Source organism: Engraulis encrasicolus, chromosome 24, assembly GCF_034702125.1.
Source record: "Engraulis encrasicolus isolate BLACKSEA-1 chromosome 24, IST_EnEncr_1.0, whole genome shotgun sequence".
Classification (NCBI taxonomy): domain Eukaryota; kingdom Metazoa; phylum Chordata; class Actinopteri; order Clupeiformes; family Engraulidae; genus Engraulis; species Engraulis encrasicolus.
Window position 1 is genome coordinate 42,911,885 of NC_085880.1, and position 12,500 is coordinate 42,924,384.

Here is a 12,500-nt window from a genome sequence, read left to right on the forward strand (position 1 = left end):
AACTCTTCCACCTGTAGGCTTGGCACTGCTAGCTCACTGTCGGCACAAAACACAAAAACAAGTTGCACCTACATACAAGTTTTGCCAGCTTTTCTCGTGAAGCTTCTACTGCTCTTGCTTTTTTTCACAACCATCATAACCGGTTCTGCATCAGACCAGGCAGCGTGCGTCGCCTGGTTCTTTTCATCTGAGCGTCTGCACCTGACACACACACACACACACAGAAACGGTTGGCCTAGATCCGTGATTCTCAAAGTGTGGTCCGGGGACCACTTGTGGTCCGCAACAGAGCTCAGGTGGTCCGCGAGTGGATTTCTACTTTTCCAAGACAAGCTAGCTGTATGCTCTATTTGTAACATTATTACAAAGCTAAACATAGCTGAAGTCTTATTTTCACCACAATAAGACAGGCTTGTAATGTGAAAAAAGTAAGTGGTCTGTATCCAAATTAGCAGTGTCAAATTAGCACATATCAACTGTCAATTCATTTGACAGGTGGTCCTTGAAGATATTTGAGGGGACAAAGTGGTCCTCGGTCTGAAAAAGTTTGAGAAACACTGGCCTAGATAAGTTCATAAGGCAGCTGCTCTTCACCCCCCTTTTGATGTAGCAGCACAATAACAAAAGTCTCATTAACGTGAATGGATGTCAGCTAATGGCCCCCATCCCTACCGCACCGCAGGGTTGCAGCCGCTTTGAACAGGTGAGGGCAGATCTGTCTGTCTGTCTGTCTGTCTGTTACATCAGCACAGTCAGGGCTGGACTGGTGATCTGGCATGCAGGGCATTTTCCCCCGGTGGGCCGACAGTCATCAGGGGCCGCTGCTTTCGGGTTTTTGGTTGCTGTTTGAAATACTCCCCCTAGAGACCGGGTCACAATTTAGATGGGGCGGCCCATCGGTGCATGCTGAATTTACACTGGACTGAGCCCAGCATAAGTGTAGTGTACAGTATGGTGTGTGTGTGTGTGTGTGTGTGTGTGTGTGTGTGTGTGTGTGTGTGTGTGTGTGTGTGTGTGTGTGTGTGTGTGTGTGTGTGTGTGTGTGTGTGTGTGTGTGTGTGTGTCAAAAAGGCGGTTTGTGGCCCCAGTCCAGCCCTGAGCACAGTAAAGATCTTTCAGGGTTTTCCTGATGCCATGAAATGTTAAAACAACCTTTTCAGCAGTGAGGAAGGTAATGAGGAGGGAGAGCTGTAGGTGGAGAGTGAGACCATAGCAGCTCACACAGTAAATGCAAGGTCTAGTACAGTGGTTCTCAAAGTGTGGTCCGGGGACCACTGGTGGTCCGCAACAGATCTCAGGTGGTCCGTGGGGGGATTTCTACCTTTCCAAGACAAGCTAGTAGTAGGCTATATTTGTGACATTATTTTATTATCATCAAAGCCATGCTTAGCTGTCATATTTCCACCACAACAAGACAGGCTTGTGATGTGAATTTAAAGCAAGTGATCTGCATCGAAATCAGCAGTGTCAAAGTAGCACCCATCAACTGTTGATTCAGTTGACAGGTGGTCCCTGAACATTTTTGGGGAGGCAAAGTGGTCCTTGGCCTGAATAAGTTTGAGGAACACTGCTCTAGTAGGAAGTGTGATCAGTAGAGTGGCATATAACATGCAGTCTGCTAAGGTCTAGTAGTGTAATATCCAAACCTTTGTTTTTGCACAGTAGCATTTGAAATCAGAATGCATTTGAATGCTGTGCAATTGCATGACCTTCAAATGGATGCACACAGAAAAAAAATGCAGCGTTATGTAGTGAAAGTGAATGTAAAGCTCAACTGGGAAACTCCAATTGCCATTATCATTGTTATAGTACTCCACAGCACACAAATGAACACTGCACACAACAAAATTGCATTTATGCCTCACCCGTGCAAGGGGGTAGCCCCCAATGGCACCCGAAAGGGAGCAGTGCGGCAGTACGGTACCATGCTCAGGGTACCTCAGTCATGGAGGAGGGCGGGGCTTTACAATTGCCCATGGCCGTTTACTGGGCGTTATAAATGTGTCATTTGACATATACATAGCCCACAGCCAATCGGGTCAGTTGCACCTACTCAAACTGCAGTCATCGCCTCTCCACCCCTCCCCACTTTCATTGGAGCCCAAGATCTGGGACCATCGCTGAGAGACAAACCAACATGGGTTTTCCCCATGCTGTCCCAGCCCAATGTTTGGGTCTGCATCTCCCAAAAGGTGCCAAATCTGTTTTAGAAGATTACCACTCGAGCAAGTGAAATGACATTTTGAAGAACAAGCAGAAGGTAACAGGAAGTTCAGCACAACGCTGTCATTTCAAAGCTGTTGAGGGGCATGTCTCCTTTAAAGACGTATTCAGCGTATCTAACATTTTAGACTTTAATTTCATTTGATAAGATTAAACATTCTGTTCAAGTCACAGACAAAAAAGTAAGGGTAGCCTTTCAGAGACTTTCAGAGAAATCCAGTGCTATTCCCTTAAAGGAGAGGTATTACAGTACACATAAAACACAATAAAATGTTTTGACGTTATATTTCTCCACCTTGGCAATGAATGTGGCTCGCACACCAGACATGAATAAAGATTTGGGTATGTGTTTGCGTTATGTTGTGTTTCATATGGTGAATGACCTTACCCTTACCAAGCATTCTTTGTGGTGTTCTGTTGTGTCGTTTTTCTAAGAAATCCAAATAATAACAATAATAATCTCCCTGGTCAACCTAGCTCCAAGAAATGTTACTGCCCAAACTGCTGCTGATAGTACAACAGATACTTGGGAAATGCACAACAGGATCTAACACTGACGTGCTAAGATGCCAAGATTTGAGACCTGAAGAAAGCTGAAATGAGCTACAAAACGTAATTGTTCTGCTAATAGTATTCATCTGAAGGTGATGTGACTGTTGGAGATTTAATACTATAAAACATATTGTATGGTCTTAGTCGGAGAATGTGGGTTGAATATATTAGAAGCAAAAAGAATTCCATTTACTGTTTTTCATTTATACCATTATGCATGTTCTGATGTACTGACGTCAACAGGAAACCACAGGATTGGTTACAATTTATTTTAATGGTTCACTATTACACTAGATCTTCTACATTAGGTACAGTGTAATAACCAGTGTAACAATATTTAATGCCATGTAATACCAGTGTAAGACCATATAGCAATTTTGTACTTACATCTAGGGTTAGGGTTAGGGTTAGGGTTGGTACATAGCACTACACAGTATTAACTCATTGAGTGCCAGCCATTTTCAAATTCAGACCGGGGGGTTGCCAGGCTTTTTTCAACGTTTGAGTGATTTTTCAAGAGCCATAAAAAATTTAGTTATTTGTCCATGTGAACAACAAACATACCAGATCAACGTGTTAGGCCCCACACCCCCCATAAAAAAACGCAATTGACTTGATATCAAGTCTTTGCCACTGTGCCATACATTCTGAAAAGACTCGTTTTCAAGTCCATGGCACTCAAAGAGCTACATATCGTTACACTGGTTATTACACTGTACCTAATGTGATAGATCCACTGTAATAGTGAACCATTAAAATAAAGTGTTACCCACAGAATGTATGAAAATATCATACATTACAACACAACCACCCTCACCCGCCCCACAAAAGACATAAAAAAACCCACACTATTCCATAATGCATTTGGCAATAACACACAAGACAACACAGAAGGTCAACAAACAGCAAAGGTTTGACAAGCATGCAAGGTGTCTGAGGTGGTGACAGGCACACTAGAGCTGTAGGAACCTAAAGCACGGATCGAACCAATGGCATCGCAGGAGGCCAGCTGACGTCACCTGATTTGACTGGCCTCACCCCACCCCTTCATCCTCCATAGATACCACAGGTATGGAGTGTGTTTTAATATGCGACCTTGCCTCCTCCACTTGCCTCCTCCACTTGCTTCTAGTCATGATGACATCACTGACAACAGCATTATATTTCATTATTATACGGCACTCTAGAATGGTGCAAGAGCTCCCATTCACTTTCAATGGGCGGCCCCAACGTTCGGTGGTCACTACTTTTCTGTAATGCCCACCTAATAATACCCGCTGCCAATGACAACGAGTTTGGTCACTTCAGAGATCACTCCGCAAGTAGATCGGTCATATCTTCACTGATATGTCTTGCCTTCTGATTTTTAGCAGTATGGCAGCAGCGCGATTAACGCACGCTGCTGGTGGCCCACTGATGCTCCGGTAACCAACCACTTCTCTAACGTCTCAAGACGAATTGCAACAACACTAGAAGTCTCATTCAGTGATTAATTTTAACAGTTAGGCCTATGTCATCCTGACGAAGTTAATAGGCCTACAAAAAAGGCTGAGAGGTAGCCCATCAGGATTCATCAGCAACATCTCGTGTTGCCGTTCCAAGAAAGCAAACTGTCATTGTCCGCCGGCCGCTGTCGTGACATCTTTTATTAACACTAGTATTTTTTATTTCATTTTTTTTTTTTTTACAAGTGAGGAGTTCGTTGACAGTTTTCTGAAGGGTGTAGCCTGTAGGCTAGAAGTTGCCTCCTCCAGCCATCCATCCAGCGCACAGTGCTCTGCCTGTAGGATCGATAGGCTAATGATGGTCAGGGCGCACAGCAGTGCTTGGGTTGCTATGATTTTTCCTGGAATACTGTCGCCGCTTAGATAGAAATATTCCTGTTATGAAAACGAGTTTAGTAGATACCGCGCAGTGAACGAGGCAGCCTGCAAACAGTTTGAAGCGCAACGTGGCTGTAACAAGTAGAAAGTAGCCAAACTCTGTTGCTTGGTAACCTTTTTAAATTATGAGCGTTCCACGAACTATCTTTCTTTGCGCACGCTATAAAATGGCAATAAACATGTTATTTTAAACTACAGTTTAACTATTTATGCTTTCTAATGTTGGTAAAAGCCTTATAATAAGCGGGATAATGTATTGTCCACCCGTGACTATCGGAAAATATTTCCCTTCGAAGCGGAATAACACCCCTCCGCCTTCGGCGTCGGGGGGTGTTATTCGCCTCGTCGGGAAAATATTTTCCTATAGTCACGTGTGGACAATACATTATCCCTTACATATCTTGCAAAAGCTCAATTGTAAAGTCTTTTTCTCATTTGCAATTGGGATGGTGAATGAAAAACAGTCCCTCAAAAGTTGTTGTGGCGAGGCTGACAGCTGGAAACTTTATCGTTTTCTCCACGGAGGAGGGGCCAGGAGGCGGGACGAGGAGACAAGCACAAGTGGAGGAGGCAAGGTCACATATTGGGATGCACCAATGGGCAAATGAAGAAAAACACAAACATCCACCTCAAATGTTCGGGGCGCTTGACTAAGGGGGGAAAAAGTCTGACATCAGGCTCCTGTTTTTTTTTCTTTTCTTTTAAATCATGTTTCAGGTGATATCCCCAAAATCAAGGACTTTGATGAAGGGCATATTGTCCGAAACACGGTTTAAAACAACAAAAACAAAACAAAAACATGATCCTGGTGTCGTGGACCTTATTTTTTGCTTTCTTAGTCGATAGCAGAGCAATGCATGCCCATGAAATGGTGTATTCCTTACAATCTCTGTTTTAGACAGAGATCAGGATGGAGTAGGTACGGTAGGCAGCGTATGTGAGGGGATGGCGTGGGCCATCTTCCCATCAGCATGTCGAGCATGACTGAGTGGGATCAAGAGAGAGGACGAGTGTCAGGGAGGACTGAGCTGCGTAGATGCTGTTTTGATTTTGGCTGGACTGGCCATCTGGCATAGCGGGCATTTCCCAGTGGGCACTGCACCCTTGTGGGCCCCTATTTTCAGAAATGGTTAAAACATTTTTTTTTTCACATTTTAGAAAATAGGGGCACACCGGGAAATTATGAGGGGCTCCTTTAAGCCAAGAGTGCCCGGGCCCTATTTCTCCCCCAGTGCAGCACTGAAGACGAGTGTCGGGACTGAGCCGCGTAGATGCTGTTTTGATTACGGTATGTGTAGTCAGACTGCTGTGGAGTCGAGTGAGGAGGCAAGTCTAGGGGTCAGCTGGGGCCCAAAGCGAAAGCTCAAAGGAATGAAGATTTCAAACAAAATCGGCACTACTGTAGTAAAATGTGATTCGTTATTCTCCATCTAGGGGCCCCAAGCGGCTGCCTGTATAGCCTGGTGGTGACAAGATGGCACCTCTGGTGGAGTGAGAAGGCGTGAGCAGAGAGAGTAGAGAGAGAGAGGTTCCATTGGCCCATTGTTTCCTGGTTCTATTATGGCCCCCCTCAGGCAGACCTAGGCAGACCCAAGGACTGTTCTATTCATTATAGGAGCATTATGACACGCCCCTTTAGGCAGACTGGAACCTGGTCGCGTTAGGTGCCCATAGCAACCTATTATGTTGGCATATCTCTATAGAATGTCTCTGGCGTGAGTCAACCACAATGTTGCCTAAGCAGAAATGCAATTTAGATTCTGTTTTCTCCCCTGCCGTACTGAGGTACAGGTAAGAAGGGAGACCTTTACTTTGAAAATGTAAAATGTCTGAATTCCATTAAATAAGAAAATAAAAATCATAAATTTGTTTTTTTTCACAAATCCATTTTTATTGTATCAGTGGTTAAAAGTCCAAGTTTTTTAAGCACAAAAGTTGTGCCTGTTTTGAGATTGGTTTTGTGCAGCTTGATCATTGAAAAATAATAATAAAAAAGTCATTAAATCATTAAAAAAAATGACAATGTCCATTATTCACTCCGGCATACAGTTAAAAATACAAAGTAAAATTTAAAGTTTGTAGTGTACCATACGAAGAAGCAGTTTTGATAAAGTGTAAGAAACCCTTGCAAAAGTGCATTTTATATTAATGACAACAGCATTTTTTGCTTAAAATCATAACTACACAGGTCATAGAGAGAGAATGTATAAAATGTACATTACTGGTGTTACAAAATCATTTGTAGTGTACCGGATCCTACATGAGATAAAAATTCCGCATTTGCTGTGAGTACGATTATTTAAAAAAAAAAGAAAGAAAAGGAATAAAATATCTAAAAGCAAAAGAGGAGCAACAAGAGGAAAGAGCTGAACAGCCTCCACATGTTCCCACAGTTTCATTTGCGGTTTTAAGTGGTAATGGAATAATATTCACAGTGTCCTCCGTGCCAGAGCCCTTTGACAACGTGTGCTATACAGTACTGTACATCCAAGCCCAGGTACACAGGATAACAACCAATGGACTGCAAGAGCAGAGGCTGACAATTTTTATTGGTTTTTTTTTGTTGTTTTTTTGTTTTTTTGCTGAGAAGAGATGAGGCTGAAGTCTCTATTTTTTGTGTAAAGACTTTTTGTTTGTTAGTTTTTAGATTTTTTTGTTTGTTTTGTTTGTGTTTTGCTTTACGGTTTTGTCTCTTAAAAATGAATTATACTGTGTCCACCTTTTAGAGTGGACGGTTAAAAATTCCGCCTTTGATCCAAGAAACTTGCTATACACTTTATAAAATTTACACCATCACAGCTGCCAAAAGTATAAAAGTGATATTCACAAATAACTATACAATCATGTTCAAATCAGTAGGTCCAAAAAAAAAGAAAAAAAGAAAGCCTGGGTCTGATGTAACCCCCCAAAAATAAGTAAAAAAAATCAAGTGTCCACCCAGTGTTTTAAAAAATAGAACAAATATGTATTTTTATATTATAGATAATATAATATAATATTATATATATACGATAGATACGATTTTGGACATTTATTATGGTAAGACTTTCAACAGTGCAACTACCTATTTACCGTCTCGATAGAGAAAAAAAAAATAAAAGCACTGGATTTTTGTTTTTATCTGTAAAAATATATACACACGCACACATATTAAAAAGAAAGCACACCTGTGCAGATCATTGCTGTGGACAATATTCGCAAAGGCACTTGGGGCCCAGGAGACTGCCTGACCTGGCCTGGGGGAGTAGGCCAAACCCTCCAGCCTAAAATGGGGCACGGAGGCAAGTTAGGATGGGGGGGGCGAGATAGCTCCCACAACCATGGAAGTCCCAGTTCAGATCCGTTCAGAGTAAAGGGAGCAGGCGTTGGGGAGGGACGTGGCATTGTGCGCCTGGGAGATGAGATGAGGAGGGGTTGTGAGAGGGGTACAGGTTGAAGGTTGGGGAGTGGAGGGTTGTAGGGGTAAGGGGTGCAGGACAGGATTTCGGTGCTCCCATGATGGGTCAGGCAGGCAGGCAGTCACGGGAGAGGGGGGTTGTGGGTGTCAGGGCACAACGTGGTGGGTTGCGCAGGTAGGAGTTGTGGCAAGAGCGAGACAGAGACAGAGAGAGAGACACGGGGTGAGATCCACAGGGACGTCTCTGAGGTAAGGACTGGGTGGACGAGGTGAGCGAGCGGGCGGGCAGGTAGGCACGAGGACGAGCACAGCCGGGTGGGTCGGGTCGGGTCACACAGACGTGGTGACGCGCTCGGCAGCGTTATTGACCTCGTTTTTGTTGGAGTCCAGGCCCTGCTTGGCGGCGTTCATGTCGTTGCGCAGGTTCTCCGCTGCCTTCTTCATGCTGCGCAGCTCGCCGGGGTGAGGCGTCGCACGCCGCATCAGCGTTCCCTACGGGCAGACACAGAACCAAAGGAACACGACATGTGAGTACACACGAAATCCAATAAGATCTACCAAACTATTCCACTCAAATATAAAATTCCATGATTTTCCATGACTTTCCAGAGCCAAGAAAACTTTCCATGATCAATTCCGTAAAAAGAAATGACGTTAAAAAGGTTTTGAAAGTGAAAACTGAAGATTATCTTCACCCCTAGAGCTGTTCTTTGTTTAAATTTAAATATTTGCAATCACTTATTTGGCGACAAAAATCATGCACAACTCATACACAATGTCAACACTGCCCTCAATGCACAATGCAAATGAACTTGCAGGCATGTTTGCCAATTGACGACACAGAGCCACCGCCAGACTTGAACCAATACACCAAAAAAAAAAAGTTTTTGCTTCTGCACAACTGTTAAGAAATTCCATGATATTCCATGACTGTGAGTGCAAAATGGTTAAATTCCATGACTGGAAAAACTTTCATGAAATTCCATGATATTCCAGAAAATCCAATTCCAAAGTCTCGAGACACTGACGAAGGCAACAGCTGAAACGTTTGTCTATACGTACTTCTGCTGCTATGTACAAAAAAGAAGAAAAGAAGAACCCGAGTGGAATCAACTTTTTCACTTTCTAAGTTATTCAACTAGAGACGCACCACACGGAAGAGCGCGGTGTATCTGAACTACTACTTGACAATTTCAGAGGTCACCTACATGAATAGGATAAGGAGAGTTGAGGGGTTCTGGTTTGAAAACAGCTACATCGAATACACAACAACTTCGTGAGTAACCTTGGTGAATAACCTTGTTGTAACTGCATTTATTCATGTTCTTTTGCTCTCCCAACAAAATGGAATTTCATTCTTCTCTGAAGGTAAATGGGTCGACCGGCAATCAGAAGGTCACAACTCTAAGATCTGAAGCTCCTATACACAGCCAGTTCCCAGGAGCTGGTGAAGAGCAGTCATCAGTAAAAAAGGGAAACAAGGAAGAATCACCGCAAACTGGTGGACTTAATTTTGTGAACAAAATAAAAAAGCAGCAAAATTGAGTCCACCAGTATGCGGTAATTCTTCTTTTTTTCCCCCATTGGATTACAGAAGGTCACTAGTTTGATTCTGGTGTCTCGTCCAGACTGTAGGTCTTACAGATGGTACAAACCGCACCGAAAACCAAAACCGTAGAATTCACACACCATACCGAACCATACCGAACCAGTTATATAAATATGGTTTAATATTCCCAGTGCACCATTTATCATAAACTAAAAAAAAGAACCGTAGAGAACCGAAAACCGTGACCTTGATACCGTGATATGAAACGAACCGTGAATTTTGTGAACCGTTCCATCTCTAGTAGGTCTAAAAAAGTAATTTATCGAGACACTATGCCTCCATATTGCTCCCGTTGTGCTCCCCGCTGGTCTCATTTACTGTACACCAGCTTTTGCAGAACCATACATGAACCATGATGTCAAAGGGATCTATTGATTTGTAAAAAGCTTTCAGTGACTTTTTGCATTTTTTTTTGTACTGCTACATGAATTCAGCGTATTCCCCCTTTTGACAACATTCTTTACATGTCTCAGCTTGACATCAATGACATTTGTATCAGCCTTTCTGTCTTTTCGTGTACCTCTCTATTTGCCTGCCTGCCTGTCTGTCTTATTCTATATATATTTTTCTATACATCTGCTTCAATCTGTCAGACAGGACAAAAGACAAAAAGAGAGGTACACAGACAGTTTGCTTGCCTGCCTGCCTGTCTGTCTGTCTGTCTATTTCCCTGTCTGTCTGTCCGTCCGTTTCCCTGTCTGTCTGTATATCTATTTAAAAGTCCATCTGTTTCCTTGTCTGCCGCCTGGCTGTCTGTTAGTCCATTTCCCTGTCTGTCTGTCTGTCTGTCTGTCTGTCTGTCTGTCTGTCTGTCTGTCTGTCTGTCTGTCTGTCTGTTAGTCCATTTCCCTGTCTGTCTATCCATCTCTCTTTCCATTTCACCATCTGTCTATCTATCTATCTACCTTATTTACCTTTCTTCCCTATTTTCCTGTCTGTCAGTCAGTTTATTTCCCTTCTGTCTATCTCTGTTTCTGTCTATTTCTCGGTCTGTCTATATCCCTGAGTCTATATCCCTGTGTGTCTGTCAGTGAGTATATTTCCCTGTCTGTATGTCCATTTCCCAGGCTGTCTGTATGTCCATTTCCCAGGCTGTCTGTCTGTCTGTCTTCTCATTCCCCGTTTGTCTATCTTTCTTTTCTATTTCTCTGTCTGTCACTGAGTCCATGTCCCTGTCTGTCTGTTAGTCCATTTACCCTGTCTGTCTGTCCGCTGTCTATCTGTCTCCCCATTCCCCTCCCTCTTGTCCGTCTGTCTATCTCTATATTCCATCCCTCTTCTCTCTCTTGTCCGCCTGACCTTTTCATCGTCCTCGTCCTCGTCGTCATCCTCCAGGAAGCGGATGGCGCTGATCCGGTTCTGGGCCCGCTCGTCCCACGTGTTGTCCGCCATGTCGTTCACCAGGCTCTCCAGCGCGCCGCATCGCGCCAAGTTATCCAGACCTGTACAAGGAGACACAAGCAAGACGGATGTGTGTGAATATGTGTGTGTGTGTGGGTGTGTGTGTGCGTGCATGCATGCGCTGCCGAGGGCCATATTATCTAGACCTGCACAGGGACACAACAAGAGGGATATGTGTGTGTGTGTGTGTGTGTGTGTGTGTGTGTGTGTGTGTGTGTGTGTGTGTGTGTGTGTGTGTGTGTGTGTGCGTGCGTGTAAATGTGTGTGTGTGTGTGCGTGCGCCGCATCTCGCCAGGTTATCCAGACCTGCACAGGGACACACACAAGCAAGAGGGAGATGGTTGAATATGTGTGTGTGTGTGTGTGTGTGTGTGTGTGTGTGTGTGTGTGTGTGTGTGTGTGTGTGTGTGTGTGTGTGTGTGTGTGTGTGTGCGTGCCAGGTTATCGAGACCTGCACGGGGACACGGACAAGAGGTGTGTGTGTGTGTGTGTGTGTGTGTGTGTGTGTGTGTGTGTGTGTGTGTGTGTGTGTGTGTGTGTGTGTGTGTGTGTGTGTGAGCGTGTGTGTGAGCGTGTGTGTGTGTACGAGTGTGTTCATGGTAGTTCATGACATCAGAGGTCCACATCCGGGCGAGGTCCTCAACTTTTTGTGAAGAAATGCCCCCCTGGCCTCATCATAAGCATGCTAACACCCCCCTGACCTCATAAGCATGCCAATGACCCTACCCTACGTTACACAAACCACACACACATGCACGCACGCACACACGGACAAACGCAAAGTGGTGTGCAGTAGTGCTACGAGGACAAGAGGATCACACCATAAGTGTGGCGTAGCGGCGGGCTAAGCTAAGCTAAGGTAAGCTAAGGTAAGCTAAGCTAGCATCACCCTTGCCCTCAGGGGGTCGCACCGAGCCGACTAAACGCCGTTATGCAATTAAAAAAGGTGTGGGTTTGGTGCCAATAGCCTCTCATCTCCACACATCGGAGGGGTATAATATACTAAGTAGCTGGTTCAGGAGTAAACCAGGTTAAGTTAAGAGGTAAATCATCTAATAGAAGAGCCTGGAGTCCTCATTTCCTGAACCAGTTTCTTGAGATTTTTTTGCGGTCTTTGTCGTCTTTATTTTTGATAAGACAGTGTGAGAGGTGGACAGGAAGCGAACTGGGAGACGGGGAAGGGCCGGCAAAGGACCCGGGCCGGGAATCGAACCCAGGTCAGCCGCACGGCAGGCGAGTGCCCCCACCGGTTGGCCACGGCAGGGCCACTGAACCAGCTTCTTAGTACACAGTCCTCCGCCACAGCTACACCCTGCTGTGCTATTCAGGAAGCTAAGCTAGCATTACCCTTGCCCTCAGGGGGTCGCACCGAGCCGACTAAACGCTGTTATGCAATTAAAAAAGGTGTGGGTGTGGTGTCAATACCGTCTCATCT

At 44.5% G+C, this 12,500-nt stretch overlaps 1 protein-coding gene across 1 annotated transcript in view; it reads right to left on the reverse strand.

Moving 5' to 3' along the window:
* Positions 1–6,528: 6,528 nt before the first annotated feature.
* The window catches only part of lrrc1 (leucine rich repeat containing 1), an 82,340-nt gene continuing 76,368 nt past the window's right edge, over positions 6,529–12,500 (reverse strand). Inside the window, exons 13-14 of the mRNA XM_063191361.1 lie at positions 10,964–11,106; positions 6,529–8,547 (exon numbers count right to left, since the gene is read on the reverse strand). Of these exons, the coding sequence (XP_063047431.1) occupies positions 8,386–8,547; positions 10,964–11,106 (305 nt within the window). The 3' untranslated portion in view covers positions 6,529–8,385. The remainder of the gene's footprint in view (positions 8,548–10,963; positions 11,107–12,500) is intronic.